At 48.6% G+C, this 24407-nt stretch overlaps 1 protein-coding gene across 3 annotated transcripts in view; it reads right to left on the bottom strand.

The window, feature by feature from the left end:
• Positions 1-7068: 7068 nt before the first annotated feature.
• The window catches only part of Smoc1 (SPARC related modular calcium binding 1), a 159995-nt gene continuing 142656 nt past the window's right edge, over positions 7069-24407 (bottom strand). For 2 of the 3 annotated variants that reach the window (XM_021201600.2, XM_029540956.1), the window contains exons 8-13: positions 22820-23012; positions 22200-22282; positions 20313-20418; positions 13664-13908; positions 9374-9427; positions 8554-8928 (exon numbers count right to left, since the gene is read on the bottom strand). In XM_021201600.2, the coding sequence (XP_021057259.1) occupies positions 8912-8928; positions 9374-9427; positions 13664-13908; positions 20313-20418; positions 22200-22282; positions 22820-23012 (698 nt within the window). In that variant the 3' untranslated portion in view covers positions 8554-8911. Of the gene's footprint in view, positions 8929-9373; positions 9428-13663; positions 13909-20312; positions 20419-22199; positions 22283-22819; positions 23013-24407 lie in introns of all 3 variants that reach the window. The other variant, XM_021201601.2, reaches the window with a different exon arrangement.

Below are 24407 nucleotides of genomic sequence, written 5' to 3'. Positions count from 1 at the left end.
CTTCAGATTACAGCCCATCATTGTGGAGATGTCAGGGCAGGAACTTCAAATATCTAGTTCTTATTACATCCAAAGTCAAGAGCAGAGAGAAAAATTGATAATGCTCACTTGCTCACTTGCTTGCTTGTGCTCAGCCTGATTTCCCCATTTTTGTACATTTTAGGAGCCCTGCCTAAGGAATGGTGCTGCCTACAGTGGGCTGGGTCTTCTCACATCAATTAATATAACTAGGAAAATTTGGATACTCTTTTCCCAGGGAATTCTAGGTTGTGTCAAGTTGACAATTAAAGCTAACCACCACAGTAATAGTCCACTAATTCATTTTTTTTTTCTAATTCAACAACATCTATAGCTTGTAGTTTTGCTACCCTGCTTTAAGCCCGAGTGGACCATGCTACCAGCCCCTGCCCAGAGAACATTGGATCCACAGTTGTTGAATTTCAACCTGCCTTCTTGGCTCAGTTGCTGGGTGCTTCTAATCTAACACGGAGAGTGTGCCCTTCTTAATACTCTTAGCTCAACACCCTAAATCTTCCCTCAACTTCAATTGCTCAACATTTGTCCCAGCTCAACACTCTAACCTCCCACTTGGAGAAACTGCCTGTGGTTGCTCCACCCAAGATCTCATACGGCTGGTCCTTTCCTCCCCTCTGAAGCATAGTGAAATCTTCCTTCCACCCCTGCATCTCCCAGTCTCTTCCTGCAGGCCTGGAAATCCTGCCTCTTTCCTTCCTCCCAACAATTGGCCCTTGGCATCTTTACAGATAGATCAAGAACCAATTGGAGAACAGGACCTTAGCATGAGCACCACCCCTTACAAACCTGCACTTAGGCTGTTTCTATATTTTGGATATTGTGACTTATCTTACAATGGTTATAGGTGCAAGGTGTCTCTTTGGATTCAGATGCCTTTTCACTTGCTATGTGCTCAGAAAAAGGATGCTGTTCTTCCTGAAACGTTTTGGTAAGGGCTTGATCCAATGTCAACTAGTTTGGTACCTCAGAATGTTTAGATTCTGGCTTTTGATCTTAGTTCTTTCTGCTGGGTCGTGAGTTCTTTCTAACTTCTACCTCACTGGGAGCTGTATGTCTCTCTGCCACATTTTCTACAACTGTTTGACAGTAGACTTGCTTTTATACTGCATGGTAGCTATTTATTCTTTCATTATGTACTATGACAAAAAGTACAACCTCCAATTCTCCTGCCATTTCATGCTTTGATATATGGACAAGCATCACAGTAGCTAAACAAAGAGGCCAACTACTGTTTGGGGCTCATGTGGTCCATCCAATTACTGAGAACACAGACCATTATTGATGCTGTCTGACATGCATTTATGTGGGATGCTAATATTCACACTATAGGCCTCATTTCTCCTGCTCCCCAAATTTTCTCAAAATTTAGTCTGTTTTCTATTTCTGTTACTAAATGGCATTGGCTGGATATTTTATAAATAAAAAAGAATGTCTCACACTAATGAGACTGGGAAGTCCAAGGTTAAAGGACCCTAACTGATGGGAGCCTTCTTACTGGAACATATGCAGAGTATTAATGTGACACAGCGCATCGCACAGAAAACAGTGAAAACCTATTCTCTTCTATCCTTCTTCTTCTGATGAGGCTGCTAACACACTTACAGATGCTTCCACTGCTTGCCAGCATCTAATCCCAAGCAATTCCCAGAGGCTCCACTCCATAGCATCAACAACATAACTCTGAGGGTTGTGCTTCAACATGTGCTTTGGAAGAGGCAAAGACCCTAGAGCTTAGCCACTTACCAAGCCATTAATATTAGTTCATAATTAGATCCATATTTCAAGCCATGTAGGTATCAGAAGACGTAGTTGTCTAAAGGTCTGTCCACTGAGAAAATTTCCATCCATCACATTCTTTGAGAGTGTGTCTTGAGTTATTATTGCTGGGTTGAAACATCATGACCAAAAGCAAGTTCCAAAGGAAAGAGTTTATTTGGCTTATGCTTCTGTGTTATAATCCATCAAGGAAGGATGATTGGCCAGAAACTCAAACAGGACAGAAAAGGCAGGAGCTGATGCAGAGGCCATGCAGAGATGCTGCTTACTAGCTTGCTCCCCATGGCTTGCTCAGCCTGCTCTCTTGTAGAACCCAGGACCACCAGCCCAGGGATGACACCACCCACAATGGGCTGGGCCCTCCTCCATGAATCACTAATTAAGAAAATACCCTATAGCTGGGTCTTATGGAGGCTTTTTTTTTTTTTTTCTCAATTGGGATTCTCTCCTTTCAGATGACTCTAGCTTGTGTCAAATTAACATAAAACTAGCCAGGGCAGAGGGTCATTCCTGAGTAGTGCTAGAGCATGACACTGTCCAGGTCTAAATGGAGCTTGTTGGCACACTGCACAAAGGCATTTTGAATTAAGCTCAGAGTGTCTAAGACAGATGGAATACAGCTGCAGGTATAATCAGTTACCATGAGCATCTTAGCCAAGTGTTTATGTAACCTACAGGTGCATTCTTGACCTGATTAGGCTGTTCCCTCTGTAACTCTTTGAACTGATGACGGGATGCTATTGTGCAAGTTCAGCCTTATAGTTTGTTGGGAAAGGTACAAAGTTCCGCATGGGTAATTTAAATAGCCTGATTTCAGTCCTTCCCCATCAATGTCCTTACAACTCCCAAAAGTATTGTATTATATATTGAGTGCTGAGTTATGCTGCCTTTAGGTCTCCATCTATGTCCCTGTCTTCTCCAGAGCTACATGAGAAATCCCCTAAAAGCAGCGGGACCACCAGCTCTTCACAAGCCACAGCTGCAAGTTTGTCACCTCATGTTCCAGCTGGAATCCATGCTGCTGAGGCTGCTGCTGCTCCTGCTGCTGCTGCTGTTGCTGCTGCCACTACCACCCACATGCAGCAGACTTGGTGGCCAGTCGAGTCTACACACTGAAGGTGCCAGGGGTGAAAGAGCTAAGACGAGAAACAGCTGAAGATCAGCCTGCATTTCCAGTTTTTGGCAGGGCTTCAGTGAGTGAACTTCCATGAATGGAAACCGTAGAAGAGAGTCAGGCTGCAGTCACAATAGAAAACCAGAAGCAGGAGCCCTAGATCAAAGTGGACATGGATACCATGAATACAGGGTATATTCACATGGGAAGATATAGAAGAGGTTGCACCAAAACTGAACTGACCAAATCAATGAGGCAGGCCTACACAATGGGGAAGTCTACTCCAGAGCCTGACATGTGCCCCCTAAAAGCTCTAGCAGAGGACCCCTAGTACAATAGGAAATAGAGTAAGCGTTAAACTGAGATGTGGCTACAATAAACACAGACCGACACTGCTCAGAGACCCTCATGGCTTCTCTCCTTATTCCTCCTCCTGAAGAGAGTTATAAACCATCACGAAGAACAGGTATAAACCAGTGGAGTGACCTGGAGCCAGACCACTGTTTCACTGTTTTGTAGCAGTCATGGACCAGGACACTGTGCTAGGGCAGAGAGTGGAGGGAGGCTAAAGCAAGTTGCATACTGAGTTGTATGATTGATTGGAACTGAGCTTGTGAAGCAGCCCTGACTCTTATTAATGGAAGATGATTCAATAGGGCATGGATCAAACTAATGATGACGGAAGACACAAGGTTCTCACATGTATAGCACAGGGCACTGGGATGTCTCAGCCAGCTATTCTCCTCCAAAGTTACCCGAACCTGCTCTTTCCTCTCCAACTTCTCTTCTCCTGCCCACACTGTGAGGGTGGCAGCATTCCGACAGGGCATCAGATACAGTCTCTAGGTGGGGTGCTGACTTCTCACAGAAGGGAAACTGGCATTCACCTCCCCACTTTGCTGAGCAGGGGAAATGGTGGTTGTCATGAACGTACCACATTTGTCAGAAGTCATGGGCAAAATGCATTGCGCAAAAAATGGAATAAGCAAGTTTCTTTATTCTTAAGACAGTATACACACTGCCCATTTAAAATCACAGTAAGATAATCTACATTATAATAGTCAGTTTTTACGAAATACTCCTGATTCTATTTCTTCACTGTTGTACAGTTGGGTGGGGCCGTGTGATTCCCTTTACTCACTGGAACATGAGCAATATGACTGTGGGGGTTAGTTTTTGTCAACATGACACAAACCTAGGACATATCTAGGCAGAAGGAATGTCAATTGAGTTATTGCCTCCATAAGATTGGCAAGCCGGTGGGAGCATTGTCTTGATTGACGATCACTGTAGGAGGACCCAGGCCACTGTGGGCAGTGCCACCTTCATTGGCAGATGGCCCTGGGTTGTATATGAAAAGTAACTGAGCAAGCCAGGGGAGAGAGCCAGTGAGCAGTGTTCCCCCATTTTTGTCTCTTCTCCAGCTCCAGCTCTTGCACCCAATTCCCTTCGTGATAGACTCTATTTGGAACGTGTAACCCAGATAAATTCTTTCCTCCCCAAGTTGGTTTTGAGCATAGCCTCTATCAAAGAAATAGAAAGCAAGCTAAGAGAATAATATATTTCATTCTGGTTAGGCATCAGGGTGCAATTTACCACGTTTCTCTTTCTTTGCCTCCATAATCAAGAGGGAAGGAGTCTTCTTTGACCTGGATCCCTGATAAGGACAGTACGAAGAAGTGTCTCGGCTGACACTAAGTCTAGGTTATCCCTTTGTGTTTTAGTCACCAAAGTCATGAGGGGTATACTTTATTGCAGCTCATCCTGATCTCTCCTGATTGAGTGATATCAGCAGTCTGATACCTGTTTACTACCTTTTAGACAGGCAGTACCCCAGTGCACAGCACTCCCTTGTATCAGGTGTGTAGATTACTAATGGATAGCCTTGAGTTTGGGAACAGGCCCCGCTTACCACATCCAGGATCATCAACCATTAACTAGAATCAATAGTCCTGTTAAGAGGATCTGGACAAAGGGCTTTCCTGGAATCTATCCTACTAAGGAGTAAATGGTGCAGGGCAAAGGGAGTACTAAGGTCACATTGTTAAGGTGGCTGGCTGCCAGATGTGGAAGTAGCAAGAAGGGATTGTTCAGATTGATCTGTCCTTTGCTGATGAGAAATGACAAGAGACCCCTGGTTGGCTTACCCAGCACAGGAAGTATTAGACAGGATGTGACCAAAGTTGGGGCTTTTTTAGTTAAAAAAAAAAAAGTTGCAGAAGACGTACAGATCTGTGGTGAAGGGTTGAAGGTCTTGGTGGTACTTCATGAAAGATCTAACTTCTCATTCTCCTGCTTGTTCAGCAAGAACAGGTCAAGGCTCCTGGGAAAGATTTGAACCTCATTAATGGGATGGCCGTGATCTTACAGATCAGTTAGAAGCTTTGGGGGATAGTTGGCTAGAAAGATAACTTAGCTACCTCTCCACATTGTTTGTTGTTTTAATTTTGTGTGTTTGCCTGTCTGTCTGTCTATCCATTCATCCACCCATCTATCTTTCTACAAAGGTGTTGGGGCTGTGTTTCACCCTTGTGGGAAGCAGATATTATACCACTGGGGCCCCTGGGACCTGGGACCCCAACCTCTGTCAACACTTGATGGCCCTGAAAAGATGCCAGCCCCGCAGCCTCAAGACCTCCCTGCTGAATATGTTCTCAAAGTTCCCTCCTTGTGAAAGCGGTAGATGGCTCTGAGCCCTGAGGTGAGGCAAAGACAGAACGGACCTGTCTTGTGCCTTTTCCTTGACTCTTGATGCAACTGTCTGGGGGAAAAAAAAACCAGAGGAGCAAGGGGCAGGAATGAGAGTCCACTCTGCTGCCAAAGGTGAGCTCCCACTGCCCCTTCTCTACACTCTCATGCTGGAGGTCAAATCAACTCTGACTCCTCCTGGGCTTCCTGCACGGGAAGTGCTAGCCTCACTTCTCTGAAGCCTTACTGGCACTCCTCTACAAAATAGTGGCTTTAAGTAAGATTTCACTGCTGGGAATGACAATGAACTCCCGCCCACTGCAGCTCAGTCCTAAGGCACAGGATACAGAAGCTGCTGTTTTGATGCCCCCAGGAAGGTAGCCAGGGAATCAACAGTGCTCAGGGCTTGAGGTCAGAAAATCTGAAGACAAAGGACCCCTTAGACTACTCTCTCCAGGCCTAGCAATCACTTTGCCCCTCTTCGTAGGCCTGAATCTACACTCAGAACCTGGAACAATGCAGTTCGGTCACTGACCTATGACAATGTCCATCAATGTACAGCAAACCAGCGATCCCCATTGCCCCAAAACAGAAGCTTCAATTCTGAAACTAGGAGGAATTTGATGGGGTACAAGATGATGAGGGACTATGTGGCCAGGAAAGTGCTAAGATCCTTCTCCAGGGAAGTCTTGCGGGAGAAAAGTTTGGGCGAAGGGAGAATCAAAAAATAAAAAATAAAAAGATTATCTTCTGTGTACCCTCAGAAGACAAAGGCCCAAATTGCAGCCAGAAGAATCTGGAAAAGCTGGGTAATTAACAGAGGTCATTTCCAAGGACAGCCCTGCATGGAGAGAGGATGAAAGGAAAAGTCCTACTCGCAGGAGACTCAGGTGCCTGGCCCCTATCCTGGCCCTAGGCATGTTGTCAACCCCCATCCCAAAGTCCTCTGCTCTGCAGGGTTTGCCAGCTCAGAAGCGGTGCCACAAAGTGCCAGGCAGACCTGAAACATGAACTGGACAAACCTGACTGAGGGCCAGAGGGTCAGCTTTCCACCTGCATTCCAGCCCAGGGGCCAGATCATGATTAACACGGCTGTGCCCACCAGGCTGAGTTTGTCAGAGCTCCTTCCCAATGTTCTACCAGCTCCATTCCAGGTGTAGCTTCAGGGGAGGGCCCCAGAATGAGTATACCTTGGGTTTCTGTGCTGGTGAAGGTCAGAGGGAGGATTAAAGAATACACACTAGCAGTTAAGGGCCAAGAGGTCCCGGGGCATCTTCCTAGATAGTACACACCTCGGGGATCACTGTGTTCCCTGCTGGAGTCTCACTAAAAAGCAACCTAGACTTTCCAGGATCAGAGCTTGAGCACTTAAGACCAGGAAAACCATGGAACCTTCTAGGAAAAGGGGCCTCTCCTTCACAAGAGGCCACCCAAAGAAAGAGGCACCAGCTGCCCAAGTTTACCCATTTTTATTTTTTATAAAACAAGCTACAAATACTTTTTCTTGCTCCCGCCTCCCCAAGGGGAAACCACACAGCACAGCCCACGCCCATCTGTGAGAGAGAAGTTGGTCAGATTCTAAACTCCTACATACAGGTGGCTTCTCCGTGCACATTTCCTTCTGGCCAGGAAATGGGACTGGAGTCTGCTGGGAGGGCCATCCAGCTCCAGCGTGCTGAGTGCAGTGTTCCTGTTTAAGGCTCCAACACCAAGAGAAGGTGTTCTTTCCACCTTACCATGCAGGACAGGGTTACTGGTCATCATGGGACAGTATGTGTGACTTCCATCAGGACAGCAGGAACCTTCTGGAGCAGAGAATTCATCGAATCAAGCCCCAAGAAGGCTATGTTCCCCACATGTGGGCAGCATTATGTGGTCCATGCCTTCCAGACCCAAGCTAGAGCGGGGTTCACCAGGGTGGATGCATTTACAGGATACTGAGATGCGATCCCAGGGAAGGCGGACTGAGGCCAGCAGACCAGCAGAAGCACCAGTCCTGGCTTCCCTCACTGCCGTCATGGCTGACCGTGGAGGAGCTGCTAAGTGTCACTTGCTGCTCTGACGGAAGGACCTCTGGATCAGCACGTCACCTAGACAGAAAAAGCTGCTTCTCTGCCCTGGCACAATCCAGGTGACACTCTGTGCAAAAGCCTAGCTTTCCCTACAGCTGGATTATCTCTCCTATTCCTCCTGAGGAACCGGAAGTAAGGGACGCCACGCCAATTCCAGAATTCTGAAAATCCATGAGAAAAGCCAGAGGAATAAGAGCAACTCCGGGATTGGTCAACAAGGTGCCTCACCCAATCGGTGAGGATCCAAGAGATGGAGGGAGAGCACGGAAGTAAAACCTCGTCGGACTCTAGTGTTGGGAGTTACAGGCTTGTGGGGACTCTTGTGGGTTTGCAGAAGGGCTGGCTCAGGTCTTCTGTCCTGCTCACCAGCTCCTCAGACGCCCAACACCTGCCGAAGGAGAACCCTGCTGGGTGTCCTTTTCCTCACATGCTTGGGGTCTCACCTCTCATGTCCTCCACAGGGGATGTGCTAAACATGGGTGGAGATGTTTAAAGCAGCCAAATTCAGCCCCTTCAGGTAGAGACTGCTCCATTATTCACTGTAGACTGCCAAGGGATCTGGATAGTGCGGACACAAGGGCCACCGGAGATCTGAAATCCATGCTGGCCACCACAGGAACTGGGCTCCCCTCCTACCCAGCCAATGGCCAAGTGACTGGACTTTGACAGCTAATGGCATGGACCAGTACTCTCTTCCCACCAGAAGAAAACATGCTGTCCACAGCACAAGCACAGGGCTCTCATCTATTCTCTCAGAGTCCATCTACGGTGAAACTCGGGAAAGCTAAGGAGAGAGCTGGACTGTGAGTCCAGAGGAAGTAGAGGGGAGGGACAAACAGCGATGTCGATGCCTGTACAAAAGATCTATACAATTTACATATATATTTATATACAGTATATAAATTTCTTTCTTCTCCATCCCACCCCTCGCCCGATAACCTAAAAGTTGTCAGTAGCAGATTCAGAAAAACTTAACAATAAGAGAGAGAATAAACAGCTTTTCTTCCCTTTCCTGTTCCTGCTGTGGTATTAGATAACTGGTGTTTACAAATGGAACCAGAAACAACACACACACACACTTAAGAGTTATTAAAAGTGCAAACATGGCGGGCACCACTTATGTTACACAGGCTGTGGCTGGGCCACGGGCAGCGCTGAGGGTTAGGTGTGATGGTCAGTCCTTGTCTCCTCGGAGTCTCCATGGGCCTTTTGATTTTTCCGCTCTTTAGACAAGGCGTCCGACTGGGAGCGGGAAGGAGAGAGCAAAAAGAAAAGCGATGTGAGCCATTAAGGGTGTACGAAATGTTCAGCTACGAAATGATCTGCATGAGGGCAGCCTTTGCACGACAGACATGGGCTAGGTCAGGCGCAGGTTGCCTGGATGCTCAGACGTGTGTGCAGTTAGGAACTGTAAGTTCCGGTGGAACTGTACAAACCCGGAGTCTGCCAGACTCGCACCGGATGAAATCTGCCGAGTTCTGGCCAGATCATACTACCCTAGCCCGGTGTCTGGGACAGGTGGGGGTGACAGAATCTTTTCAGCACTGATGACATGTCCCTCATATTCCCACCAGACATGGAGTGGGGGCCTTTAAGTGATGGTCTGGTCTAAGACTTGACTACTACGCTACCACCGATTCTGCAGGGGGTCCCCGGAAGAGGGAAGTCCAGGAAGACGGTCACTTACTGAACGGGTTTGTGCCTGCTCGTTTTCCCTGAGGGAAGCTGCCAAGGCTACCACCTGCAACAAATAGGAACATATGACATGCGAGGGGTCATGAGCCAAACAGCTGGCAGAGCTCCTGTATCTGAGACCCTGCCTGCTCTGCCCTCCGAATCGATGAGAGTGGGAGGGAGCCGGAAGTGGCGGGAGGGAGCCGGAAGTGGCATGGCTGTGCTTCCTGTTCTGGGGACGCCTACTGCCATGTTCTGCCTAATAAACCCACTGTCCACCTGCACCTTTAAACAGCTTTTTTTTTTTCTTTCTATAGTCAGGCTGGAGTGACTCGCTGGCTTATTACTGCTGTTGCCACTCCTGGTGTTATTGGCATTTTTTTTTTTTTTTTTTTGAGATAGCATTTCTTTCTACATAGTCCAGGCTGAGCTTGAACTCAAATTGGCAGGCACCAATAGAAGAGTGAACAAACAGGTTTTCTTCACTTTCCCTTCCCACTGTGGTATTGGAACCCACTCAGGATGCCTCTTTGAATCCCCCTCAGCTGTTAGCTAAGAAGGGTTTTAGTGGCTCCGGGTCTCCGAGTCCTGTAATGTTAGAAGTGGAAGGAACCTTAGTTCCTTCGATTGCCAAATCTGGAGGCAAAGGCTAAGAGTGACTTACACAAGGTCCAAGACCTGGTTTGATAACACCCACCCTTGTGCACAGGTCCTGGTGCTCCCTCAAGACCTGATCTCCCGAAGGGAGAACATACTAGGAGCCGGGCCAGTTCCCTGTGTCTCTGAACATCATTGGACAGAACCAGAAGATGGCATTAAGACAACATCTATGCTATGTCTCTACCTCCCAGGTAGGATTGCCAGAGGATCAGATGGATTCATGGGAGGTGTTGGAGGGTCTCTCCTGCTAAGTCCAAGATTACCTATGGATCCTATGATGTCACAGCTCAGCCTCTCCCAACATTCCTTAAGACCAAGAAAGACAAACTAAGGGTAGATGTTGGTATATCTAATTCTGCAGGTGAGATCACAAATCTAGGAAGATAAGAGGAGCAGACCTAAGGCAGGAAGGTGGGCAAGGGCAGAGCCAGGCTGCCCGCTCTTAGAGTCTACATTTACTCTGCTCTGTTCCACAGGTGCTGCCCTCAGGAGTAAGCATGGAGATCCATACATGGAAAGAGGAGGCCTATGGTAGTCCTGGCCCTGCTTCATCAGCTAAGAGCCAGAAAACAAAATGGAGAGCCAGGAGCACATCCCTGTACCTCAGCAGACTTATATAACAGGAGTGTTATTATCCCCATTTAATGTGGCTAAAAACCCAGGATGGCACAGCATTCATAGGAGGAAATAAACTCATTTCTGCTGTCATCCGCTGGACCCCCAATCTCTTGATCCTCAAAGGGAGAGGAGAATACTGAGTCCAAGGAAAAGCTGGCACTTCTGAGCCTCTGAGCCTCTAGTCCTCTGCTGCTTGCTTTACAGGGTGGAGACAGCAATTCTGACAAACTTGCTTTATGACTTGGAAACGAACAGTTACCAAGGCCCAGGCCTCCAAATGTCAGGGTTGCCATGCTGGGCAGAGGACTCAGCTCTCCAGTGAGAGTTCTGGAAGGCAAAAGAAGGGTTGCTCCTCTGGCATCTCCAGAAGTCAGGCCCCTCAAACCCAAAACTACACAACTCAAGTCGTACATCTTCTTCCCACTCACACTGGGACCCCATCTGGCGTGCAAGTCCCTCTCAGGCCACCAGAGGGCACCACATAATACCAGATGACCTGTGCCTGGGCTCTCATAGACCATCTTGCTTCCTGCCACTTGGAGCAAAGGGAGATCTTGAGGCTGCCAGCAAGCAGCACCTCTACTCTATCCTATGGGTAGATTCCTCTGCTACTGAGAGCTTTTTTTGTGATCCCTGTGCATCTTGACTCTGTCCCACCCATCACCTGCTCTAAGCTGTTAACGTCTCACACCAAATCTCCAAGGTATCTAGATATTACTACCTCCATTTGGCTGAGGAGGACATTGAATTCTAGAGAGATGAGGTACCTTGTCAAATTACAGGGTTAGAACTGACAGAGCTTAACTGTCAGGCCTATCTGACTTCGGGGTCTCTGGTCACACCTACATCCCTATTTCTGTCTAGACAGTTGTCCTCACCCCTCCCCTAGGTTTCTTCCTGGTCCTCCATTCTCCTGCTAACACCATATGCCTGGAAACAGACATCCTTGTCAGGGCACTGGCCACACAGCTCCCTGCATGCTCTATCTATCTCTCCTCATAGAGTCCCAAGGTTACATCTGTGCCCCATTGCCCAGTATCCCTCTCTGGCCACTCTCTTGGCTTCTCCAGGCAATAAGACTGGCTGGCTCACAGGAGACATTGTTCTTCACTCTGGGGTCATCCTCACGGAGGGCAAGGAAGCTAAACTCTGAAGTTCTACTGATGAGGCAAGCACTGGCAGCACTGCTGCCCCATGTGTGCAAAGCACTGCTCCTCTGCTTAAACAAGACTCTTAAACATAGAACAATAGCAGGCTTTGGGCTCTAGGATCAGTGTGTTGTCTGGACAGGGGGATGGAAAGACGAGTCCCATCGTACTCTCTATGGACTTGCCATCTATACATGCAACCTCAACTCTAACTCATAACCCTTTCTTCCTTCTATGTTTTACTTCACCCCATTCCAACACACACACAAACACACACAGCATGTGCATACATGTATAGTTATGTATACATAGATACATTTTTAAGTCGGGCATAAAGGGATAAGGAGATGGTCCAGCACATAAGATCACTTGCTGCTGTTGCAGAGAACCCAGGTTCAGTTCCCAGCGTCCACATAGTGGCTCACAATTGTCTGTAATTCCAGTTCCAATGGGTCCTCTTCTGGCCTCTGCAGGCACCAGGCACATACCTGGTGCACATACGTAAGTGGAGAGAAGCACTCACACACACACACATACACAAAAATAATTTTTTAAAACAGACATAGATAAACACATGTGTGTGCACACAGAGATAGGGATGCTCTCAGACAGGTACTCATGCAGGCATGCTCACAGCGATATGCTGAAGAAATACACGCACAGATGCATGCAGACATGTCACAATCACATGTGCAGACACAGGTGCTCCAACCAGCCCCTCAATGAGACTTTTTAAGTGAGAGGGTCAAGAAGGTAGGTTGGGCAAGAAACAGAAAGTATCCCAGGAGTCTCTGGGAAAAAAAAATTCAGCTGACTCGAATCTACAGCCTGCTCCTCGCTGAATTTGGGTTGGAGGGGCATCCAGATGAGCACTGATCCTTAAATCCTGTGTCCCAGATCACAGCTTCCTCTGGGTCCTGTGTGTTGGCTGGAAGTGGAAGACACCTGGTCCCTGGCAAAGTTCCAGAGGGAGGCTCCCTGAGTTCTGTGGACCAAGTCCCACATTGTACCTTCCCTTGGCTTTAGTTGTGAGTATGGACAGGTACTCGCAACACAAAAGGGGCATGGAATGGGCCAGGGTCAGGCCTCAGCAACTCCTCACTAAGTTGCACATGTCCCTGGGTAGGCCTGGGATGAGCACTCCAGTCTGTCAAATATGACTGTCCCGACCCAGTGGTTCCTCACTGCCTTTATGAAGCCTCCCACTTGAGTGAAGGGCTTTCTAGCCTTACCTTGCCTCACCTATAGTTGCTACAGCCCTCAAGAGTTCCAGTTTGTGAACCATGAGAAATTACATGGGGACACTTCTAAGACTGTTCCAGAGAATTCCCTCACACACCCAAGCTTACTCTATATGGCAGATGGGCAATAAATCAGACCCACACAGTGCCCCTAAAAGCCTGTTGATGAAACCATCAGGGTCATTCTCTCTACCTGCTTCCTTGAGGTATTATGTTGAGAAGTCCCTATCCGTGTGCTATCCCCTGCATACGCATATACCACACACAACACACATGCATACACACACAATTTGAATCACAATCTGGAACTATACTGCTCTACTCCATGGACAAGATAAAAGATAAGCAATTTCTGCTAAGTTGAGCTATGGTGTGCATGAGTCTATTCACTACCCTAACACTCTGATAGTACTAATCACAGAGTACATGAATAACTAGTATGTCTTTTCGGTAGACTGTGTAAGAATGGGAACCTCACCAGTCAGTTCCATGGCTGCAGCAGGCAGCTAGGCCCTGAATCACAGCCCACTTCCAATAAATGGCTGGTGAATACATGGGGGTCTAGGATCTCACTGCTCAGGACAGCCCTTGGTCTCTGTCCCTGGGTCTGGTAGGCATACAGAGGATAGAACTCACCTTCTTTGCTAACACCCAGGCAGCCCTTCAGCTCAGGCAGTGAGATGACCTTATCCTTGTTCAGGTCGCAGTAGTCAGTGAAGCGCCGGGCACATTTCTTGGGCTTGGCTTTCTTCTTTACATAGCGCTTGAATGGCTTCATCTCCCGCTTGTTAATGTCATCGCTGCTGTTGCTATCCAGCTGGCTGAAGTACCAGTGTGCCACTCGCTCCTCCAGGGTGTGGCTGGGGTCTGGCTCTGAGAACCTGGCCATGAACAGAAAGCCCCACCCCAGAAAACACCACTCAGGATCTTGCAGGAGTCACCTGCTTTGCTGTGGTTCTCTCCCAAATAGCCAAACACCAGGGTACTCGATACGGTTAAGCATTTGCTCCCACCAACCTGTATTGAAGTTGGTTAATGATGTATCTGTGTTGGGGAATGAAGGTAGACCCTTGAAGAGAGATTAATTACCTTCTTCAGAACCTGAATCAGTTCTTATTGAAACATATTAGATCTTACAAGAGGAGGCTGCTATGAAGCAATATCCACCCACACCCATTTCCCTTCATCTCTGTGTGTATTTCCTACATGTACTTTCTAGCATGTGTTAGCTGAAGCTGTAAGAGGCCCTCGCCAGAAGTCAAATGGATGCTGGCATGCTCTTGGACTTCCAGAAATGTGAGTCAAAATAAAACTCTTCTCTATAAATTACTCAGCCCAGGGTATTTTGTTACAGCAACAAAGACTAACCCGAGACAGTCTTCATGCTGGGCTACCAGCCATCAGGTAGCAATAGTTCTTTCTTAGGGGCCTCCAAGTGATGCTATTTCACTGACCTGCCTGGCCCTCTGAAATAGCCAGGACATTTCTAGTGTACATAGGCACTGGAGAGAAATTATGTAGTTTTAGTCCACCTGAGTAAGCCATGTCTAGTACCTAAACTGTCCTTCTCATGATCCAAAGATCACTGTTAGATAGGATGCTTTCTGAACTCCTGTATGGAGCCCAGCACTGAGTGGTCACCACACCCAGTGCCAGAACTGGGGATGTCAGCTCAGCCTCAGGCTGCTCACAGTCTAGGAGAAGCAGAGCTCAAAATATAAAGGCTGGTAGGTGAGATGTGTGACGCCCCCAGCCTTGGCTTTGTGCTTGTGGATAGAAGAGTGGTCCTTGGTCACGCTCACTTTATTCATTGAGACAGAGTCTCTCAATTGAAGCCACAGCTCCCTAACACAGTTGATCTAGCCAGCTTACTGGGAATACTCTATGTCCACTTGCTGAGTGCTGGAGTTACAGGTGTGTTCCCAGAATTTACATTCACAGATGGGACTTAAGCTCTGTTCTTGTGTTTGCTGCTTGTTCTCTGACTGCCAAACCATCTCCCCAGACCCAAACAGAGATTCTAAAGCACACATATTCTAAACCTTCTGGGGTGAGTCTGTAAAGTTTAAGATTTCCAGTCAGGAGGTCTGGGGTAGGTCTAGGAGATCACATATTAACCAGAACCCCAACTAATGCTTAGAGAAACTAGTGACAGGGAATACATCTTTGTGCCCAGATACATAGTGATGACCACATCTGGCACAGTCCACAAAGTTACAAGGCCAATGTCTTTGTGTACATATATATTCGATGGCCTACCTATCATTTTATTTATTACTCAATTATTTATGCATCAAAGAAGTTAGGGTGACACTAATTAGAGTTTTTAAAAGCCAATGATAAGTCTGTTCATGATGAGTTGGAGTTTCTGAACAGAAGAAAAGACACACACACACACACACACACACACACACACGCACGCACCCACACGTCCTGGTTCTGTCCTTGGGGCTTGTCACTATGAGCTGGATCATTTGCCCTTGGGGAGGGGAATGAAGCTGAGGTTTAGACCCAGTGCATTTCAAATGACTGGTGTGCAGTCTGCAGCAGAACATTGATAGGGAAGTTCACTGGCAAGCAAGCAAGGATCCTAGACCAGGTGATCAGGGCCTGCTAGCATACTCTGAAGATACACATGGTTCTTAAAAAATGTCCAAGGCACTTGGAGATATGACAGCCCTCTCAGGTTTACTGTATATTCTAGAAAGGAGTAGCCCACCTCTCACCCCTCCCTGAGGAGAAGCTAGAAAACCCCGTCTTACTTCACAGTGACTCCCATGTAACAGGAACTTCAAGCAAAATGAAGCTGCGTTCCCCCTCGCCCCTGCAGAGAAGAGCTAGAGCTAGTCACCCCTGGTAGCTGCCTGGTCCGTTATTAACGAGGCTGACCACAGTCTTGGGTAAATCCCCCAGACATCCTGGATTCTAAGAAGGATGTCAGTAGGACCTCATCCTGACAGTTTCCACCCAGAGAGACCCTTAGGGAAGGTGCAAGGCACACTGAGCTGTCACTGGCCTCTGACTCCTGGGGAATCTGCTTAATCTGCCATGGAAACCAGGGGCAGGGAGTCTGGGGCAGGCTGACATTCTCTGCGGTGCTGTGCAGCCTGTGTTTAAATGTTACTATTCCATTATTAGTGACAGCATCTGCTCTCATGGCTGCCCTTGCAGTACACTGGGTGGGCAGGCAGAAACTCTGTAGGGAGTGCTCAGGGTACATGAAGGGGAACATCAGAGAGGACCTAATCTCTGGAGGAGACAGGAGTGCCCAAGAAAGGTTCTCTCTTGGGGAGGCAACCAGGGAGACAAGAGAGCGCCAAGAAGAAGGCAGCTCTTCCTTTAACCTTTAGGTGCTGCATAGCGTAATGTCTACCTGGAGGCTGGAATAATAAAGTCTCGGTTGCTGAGACGGGAAGGGATGAGGTCATCCCACCCAGAGGCCCTGCCAGAGAAGGTTTTCTCCCTCCAACACGTGTTCCTGGAGCGCCCTCCTATCCGCCTGTCTGTTCTCTGCACGTCTGTGGTCAGAGCTCTCCCTACCTGCCTCCAGGCTATTTCGCATCAAGAAGCAGTTCTTCCTACCTTGCAAGCTCTGAGTTGGCCAGGGGATGATCTTCATCTGGGCTCTGTTCCTTTGCCCTCGTGGCTCTCCTCTGTACCCTCTCTGCTCCCCCATCAAGATCTTTCAGTGTGGAGCAGCCCTGACTTCCCACAGCTAGCCTGCACACCCTGCCTGCTGCCAGCCCGTGGCAGAATGCTGGGTTAAGCACAGGACACCATATCTCAGGAGAGGTCTTCTGAGACCCTTCCAAGCCACCAACCCACTGGTTGCCCTGTGGGGACTAAGGGTTCGGCTTCTGTTCCACGCCCTCCCCTCCGTCCCAGACATCACGAGCCTCTGTTTTTGAATCCCTTGGCTCACCAGAAGTCCCCTTAAGTAACAAAGCTTCAGCTCTACTTCAAAACTGGGTGACGGCAGGGCCATACTTGGGAACCAACACATTACTAGAACAAACACCAAGGACCTTTATACTTTTGATGTATCACATGATCTGGGATAGCCAGAGCAACACCGAGCATGTGCAAGAGAAAACACCAGAGACCTCTGTGAACTGAGCAATTCTGAGATTTTTCCCCTTGCAGGGGAGTGCTAGATATAGGTGAGACGGATTTTCCAGGAGCCATCTCAGTCCATCTCTGCCATCACAGACTCTGCCACTTACACCCTTACCTCAAAGTCACATCTCACTGCCCGCCCAGGTCACACAAGCTTCCCTAAGTATTCTTTTACAGTTTTCTTCTTTGCATTCATTCACTTATTTGTGTGTGTATGAATCTTTGTGTGTGGGTGTACATGCCACAGTACACGACGACAACCGACGGGAGTCAGTTCTTGCCTTCCACCATATAGATTCTCGCGATCTAGCTCAGGTGCTCAGTCTTGATGGCAAGCGCCTTCACTCCGAGAGCAATCTCTGCATCTCCGCGGTGCCTATAAGGACCCTTTCATGGGTAAAGTTCTTCCAAAAGGGCTACCTGGGTAGGCCGACTACCTACGTTTTCTCAGATGTGGTATGGAAAGCTGCCTTCCCAAGGATACCTCATTCTATATTCAGGATATTCTATATTCTATAGTCAAGATACATTCAGTGACTCTGCCTTTAGGCTATTTTAGTAACTTCTGCCTTCAGGGAGAGAGAAACCCACTAGAACCAGGTCACTCCCTGAACAGACACACTCAGCCGTCTCCCAATTTTAAGGGTGGTGAAGGCCATCCTCCTGCAGCACTCTCAGTTTTGATTCTGTGGCCTTGGCCCTGGCAGATTTTGGCTGTAACACATCGCTGGAGAGCCTCGCCCATTTACCACAACCTGCTTTGGCCAAGATCTGGGGCCCAATTCTGCTGTCCTAAGCAGTTTTAGAGAAGGTGAGGAGGGCTGGCCAGGAGGCCTGAGCCAATCCAAGCAGGCTGACTGAGCCCCGTGTGGAGCTGGGTCCAAGCCCCACCAGCTGTGCGGGTGGAGATGGGAACTGCCAAGTCAGCCACAGTCCAGACTCTTCCTTGCAAAGCCATCAACAGACAACCAACTGCACTCTACAGGATGAGGGCCACTCCACTGGCAGTCTCTCCTTAGGAAGCATGTGAACGACCAGGAGGCGCACATAGACAAGGCTGGTTCTCCCAAGAGTGCCCTACCTACCTACCTACCTACTTACCTACTTACTTACATAGACAGCCTTCCTTTTAGACTGAAGATCTAGTGAATGGGTGGGTGGGTAGCTGATCCATAGAAAAATGCCTTCCAGAGCCTTGGTTGGGGGTGGGGGTGGACCAAGGATATGTTAACCATCCAGCAAAGGCTCAGTGTGGGAGGTGAGACGCTGTCATCTAAAGATGCTTGTGGCGCCCCTGCCTGTGTACCAGTGATAGATGCTTCCACAGACACCCAACTCTACGTTATCTAAGTTTAGATTTGGGAAGCACTGGTTTTGGCCACCGAATCAGTCTAGGAGGCCACAGAGGGAAGCTGGCGCCTCCCTCTCTCCCTCTCCCTGCGTTTAGGTCTTGAGAATCTATTAATTTCACATGGAATACTTCGGTAAATCATCCCTTTCTACCCACTAGTTTTCCCATCACCCTCTCGCTCTCCCACCCCATTTAAACTTCCCCTGGTTTTGCATCATAATGCCATCAGGATGATCATTCAAAAGTACTCTCAACCACTGTGGTCCCTGATGTCTCTGGCATGGCTCGACACGACTCTGTCCAGCTCTGCAGCTACATCTCCGACTTATCCATACCATATCCCAGGCCGATTCATGCCACTTCCTGCCACTTCTCCCATATGTCCCACCTGGCCCCACCTTGTTCATCTCCCATTGCCCATGTGTTCCTTGATGAAATGCTCTCATTCCTGGTACAATGTGGTACAATTCCTGCTCCCCCTGTGTAAGTGAAAATGTCACTTCCTATTGTCAGCTCTCACGTGCCCCTCCCTGAACCGCCCTGAGTCCTGGAAGCTCTTTCCAGCTTCTAGGATCACTTTGACTTTGTCATCATCTCCTGAGTCCTGGGGTCAGTAGCTCCCGTGGAAACCAGGGTTGGGGTGCTGATGTCTCTACAGGGCTGAGGGAAAACTTGTGTCCTGGACCCCTGAGCCGTGGGTGGGCCCACCCACCCAGACCTGAGATTCTGTGTCCACGCTGCCTCCCATTATTTATGCTGATTCTCCTGTTTCTAAACAAACTAAAAACATTAGTCCCCTCTCCTACATTCTACGATCCCCAGAGACGACTGAAACTGCAGATGATCTAGAACTCTAAATACACTGTTTTTCCTAACATACACACCTATGAAAAAATGTATATATTAAGCAGCAGAGATTAGCAGCAATAACTAACAATAAGATCATTATAACAAAACAGTACAATAAAGGTTATCCTAAGCTTATAAGCTGTTTTCTTTCTAGAATTTCCCAATTCAGTTTTTTTAGACTGTAGTTGGCTGTGAACAACTGAAATCATGAAAAGTGAAACAGATGACAAAGAGGGGCAATGGAACCTCATGCCGGGTTGTCATCAACCGGCAGTTGCTTAGCATGCACTTGGCAACAGCGCGTCTATAGGCATGCGGGAGTATACATTTGAAATGCTCACTCTTCTCTTCTTCCTGGCAACTGGGGTGCATAGACTCTATTTTCAGATGCCAGGCTGCTGAGCGTTGTGGGGACCCTCAAAGCAGCTCTCGCTCGTGGCCTGTCAGACTGTGTCTCCATCTTTCTCAGGTTTTGTGTTGTGTTCCCCTAGACTGAGTCTGCCTTATGTACCCAGGTAAGAGGAAGCGGAGCCATGACCAGAAGCTAGCCTGTGAGCTCATGGGACCCTGGAGTGCTTAAAGGATCTTAAAGACATATAGCTAGTAGCTAGTGTACCAGCCCTTTCCCTTCCCTTTAAAATTCTTATCTATGTAAGAACCCTGAATATATATAAGCTCTGTCCTCCTGACGGGATTCTAAGAGCATGGCACTGTACCATGCATCCTCTGGACGACAACCATCTTTGCTGGCTGAGATGTGATGCCTCTTGACTGAAATGTTCCTGTTTCTCAAGGTGTGGTTGCACACACCTGTGATCCCAGCACTCAGACAGCAGAGGCAGGAGAATCACAGCAAGATCGTGGCCATTGGGGGCAACACATGCTCCAGAGAAAAACAGACTTCTCTCCCAGGCCCCCCTTAGTATCTGAAGAATCCAGGGCCACACCCATTCCTGCACACATTCTCACCTCCCACCTCCAGTGGGCGCTGCTGAGTTAATGGCCTGAACCATGTCTGTGGTGAGGGCATCCAGCAGGCTGGTAATAAATTCCATCTTCTTCCCTTCAGGGCAGCCTAGAAGACAAGAGGAGATTTGAAGGCAGAAGATAGGTAACTTACCAAGGCAATCAGCTACCACCCCCTCAGAGTCTTTGTCCAGCCAAGACTGAGGATGCGTTCAGTGTTCAAATGACCTCCATTATCATCTATGCATAAGCCACACAGAAGCACCAGAGGGTAATAAAGCTCTCAGCTTTCTTCCATTCCACCGAGTTCCACTGAGTACCTGCGAAGGAACTATGGAAATGCCAGGAAGACAAGAGACAGGGCCCTCAGCCTCACAGAAGTCACCATAATATCCTGGGCCAGTGTACACAAGACAATAACCAGGCAGGCACTGTTCTGCTCTGGGGACAAGAACTGATGTCAAGGAAGGACAAGGGGGACGAGAACCTGTGGTTTAAGTGGACATATCCAAGCCCTCCTCTTCTTGCCCCCTTTATCCAGCTGAGATGGTAACTGTAGACTCCTCCATGGAAAGCCCTCTCACAGATGTTCCTGTCCCAGATCCATGCCGCAAAGAGAAGCATTGCTGGGGAAACCCTGCCCTACCACTGCAGAGATGGGAGCCCTACTCACCTGCATCAAATGGGCCCTCAGCACAGCCACAGCCCCACCCCCACCCCTGCAGCAACTAAGCCCTCCTCTCTCCAACCCTCTGGGTCTTACAGAGCAGTGTGAACTCAGTAGGTTCTTGCTGCCTTTCCCACAGCACCTCTCTCTTCTCTGGAGGGAACCTGCCCTGAATCTGTATGTGCATGCCTTCCTTTACCTGCCTATGACTTGTCTCCTCTACCCTGTGAACCTCATGTCTTTGAGGACTAGATTAAGCCGTATCTGGCATGAAATAGAAGGGCCATTTCCATCTGTCCTGGGGTGGCCAGGAGAAGGCTCCCTGGCCTCCCTGGCCTCCCTGCCTCAACTTTTGTGACAATGTGACTTCTACTAACCTCACACAGAAAGTCCCGGACTTTCAGGATTCCCTGCTTCTCACTTTGGAGTCCTGATAGGTAATAGGAAGGTGGCACCAGTTTCCACCAGGACAGACCTAATCTTGTACTGAGTAAAAATGGCTATCAATCATGAACTTAGCTCCCACCTACATAGAGGAGTGGGGCTGTTTTCTCTGTTCTCCTATGTGTGTGTAGATCAAGACAGGGTCACCTGTGAGAAGATTTCTCATTGTTTGTGCTTTTTCTAGAATGGTGCACAAAGAAGAGGAACTTAAGAGGATTTACAGGGGAAAGTCCACAGTCCACATAGCCTGTATTTAGAATTTTTATTGTGACTTGGAGTTTCCTACAAATAAGGAACAACCCACCCAGTATCAATTTTGGGGTCTTGGGCTATTGTTGGTATGTCTCATGTCACCCCTAGTGGCCATCATAGGGTCATCATATAAGCAATCCACAGAACAGGTGGCGGACACCAGATAGGCCCCTCAAGGAAGTCACTCCCTGTGATCTACCTTTGCTTTACAGTTTCCAAAATGCCATCCCCACTTCACTGACTTAGAAAATGACCGTGACACTCCAGCGACGGAGCTCTAAGTCCCTGACTACATTCTTAAGACAAGGAGGGGAAGAGGACAGTGTTCTCAAGGGCACAGGGCTGACTCTGGCTGTAGATTCCACAGTTTCCAGGTCTGTGCTCCTATGATGAGCCTTCCCAGCATGCCTTGCTCTGTGCTGCCGATTGGAAAAACAGATGTAGAGGAGAGAGTGGCCCCTGCAGAGTGGAGGGATGAGAAACCCAAAGAACTGACGGTGCCGCCCGGGCAGGGCTGTGTCTCCTACCTGGTAACTCCCTGTCCTTGAAAGGGTCGTCTGCCTCTACACTCTTGGCTCTGGCGTCACTCTCACAACTTGGCATCACATAGCTTGGGGGAGAGACAGAAGTGAGGCATTTTAAGGGGGTTAGCAACTAAGTTTTCTTCAGCCACTACTGCCCAGCAACAAACTGTGCTGTCACTAAGCCTAGAGCCCCTGGGAAGGAAAGTAAAATAGTCCCTGAACTGTCCGGAAGCTACAAGGCAATCCAGTATACATGCCCCCATTGAGACATGTTCAGGCATGTCATTTTAATCACGCAAGCGTGATAACAATGCCATCTCCAGTCTGCATGTGGATTTTTTTTTTTTTTTTTTTTTGCTTTTTTGTCACTTCAAGACCAGGGTGGTACATAAGCTTTTCATCAGGGAACTGGTGTTGGGAGAGATTAAGTAGGTTTCGAGAAAGTACAAAATCGGTGGTCAGGATCCAGGTCCCAGGCCCTTTGGCTAGACCCTCATCTGCTTGGGAAAGGAGACGTCAATCTCCTGTGACTTGAGTCTGTGAGAAGTAGGGCAGTGAAGACAATAAAGGCAGAATAACCAGAGGCTAGCCGGTCCGTCTCAGGATGCTCAGAGCAGGCTTACCGTGTGGAAGTCCCCGGCAACGGGCGCCCTGTGTCTACTAGGACACACCAACAGTAGCCTGTGGATTGGTGGCATTGCACCGGCTTATAGAGCCCACCAGGAGCACACTCGGGGATCACAATGCCCTCTCGGGGATTCTGCCGGGCCTCTTCCAGGGCGCTCTGTCTTTCCTGGTCACAGGAGTGGACTTTCTCTGTAAGAGAAGATGCAGCTCCTGCTGATGAGTTCTCCTCCTCCTGTCCAGAATCCATAATAAAGAGCCAGGACCAGGCCTGCCCCCAAAGAACCATGAATCATCTCAGACACCCATGTCTCGCATGCTGCCAAAGTGAAAGCCCCGGAGGGCCGGCGGGAGCCTCCCCGTGGCTGTCTACACTGCCAGAGACTCATCAGCACTTTGACCACACAGGCTCTCTGCAGCAACAAGCCAGACAGGACACCAGGGCTACTCTGAGCTGCAGTGTACTCCAGAGCTGGAATGTCCCTCCAGTTTTAGAGTTATCCCTGCCGACACGCTGGCCACAGGCTTCAGGAGGGTCAGTAGCCGGACTGCCCTGCGAGTGAATGCTGGGATGCCTATGCAAGGGGGCACTCCCTAGGACAGAACCACAGACCTTGTGCAGGGTAATGTTCCACACCCCGAATGCAAGAGTAGCGAGAGCCAGCCCTGGTTGCTTTCGCCCTCCAACACAGGGAGACAAAGAAAGCTAGTGGGCGTGAGTCTATTATTCACTAATTCTCCCATTAGACAGGAGTAGGAACAAGGGATGCAGAAAGGTGTCTGTAGTTGGCATCTTCAGGAATTCGTGAACACGTCCAAGGAGCCAAGCCAACTCTCTCCAGAGCCAGGCAGAGACGGAGACAGTGACTGGGGCCCGATGCCAGATGTACACACTCGCAAAAGCCCCACACCTATTGGAACCTTTCCTGGGCAGCCCTGTCCAGTAAGTCACCCTGTCTTCTTTTCCTGATCTCTCTTTCCCCTTTCTTTGTTTTGCTTCGGGCTTTTTTTTGGGGGGGGGGGGCTAGGCGATGTTATTGTTTGATTTTAATATTTTTGTTAAACTGCTTAAAAAATAAAATGTGGTGTTTGCTTCCTTACTGCAGACGACATTTTAAAAAGAAAATCTGTGCAGCCCATATGGCCCCTAAAGTTAACCCCTCCACCTTCCTTAGATCTTGGCAGGCAAACACTAACACGGCTTCAAGGGGATTGCACTGGGGGCTTGGGGTAGATCTCTCAGATCCAGTTTGGTAGCCTCATTCCTCCCTCATATTTCATGCCATGAAAGAGCTGACAAAGAAACAAAGGGAGAGGGAAGCAGCTTTTACTGGCACCACGCTTGTGTGACGACCTCTGACAGGGGCTTTAAATTAAGACCCTCTAGGCCAACCCCTCCAGCCATAAATCAGACTATGCAGATGCATGGGGACGAGCAGGAACACCTCCCCCTCACCCAGGGCAGCCGCATGGTGAACCTAACTTCACACCACAGCGGGTCTGAGAACTGGAGAAGCTGGGGCAGGAGTTGGGCTGAAAGAGAAGCTGACCTGGGACTTGGGCCCTGGGAATGGATTTCTGGAAATC

The sequence above is a fragment of the Mus pahari genome, chromosome 7 (genome assembly GCF_900095145.1).
Source record: "Mus pahari chromosome 7, PAHARI_EIJ_v1.1, whole genome shotgun sequence".
Classification (NCBI taxonomy): Eukaryota; Metazoa; Chordata; class Mammalia; order Rodentia; family Muridae; genus Mus; species Mus pahari.
This window is presented reverse-complemented; position numbering and strand designations above follow the sequence as displayed.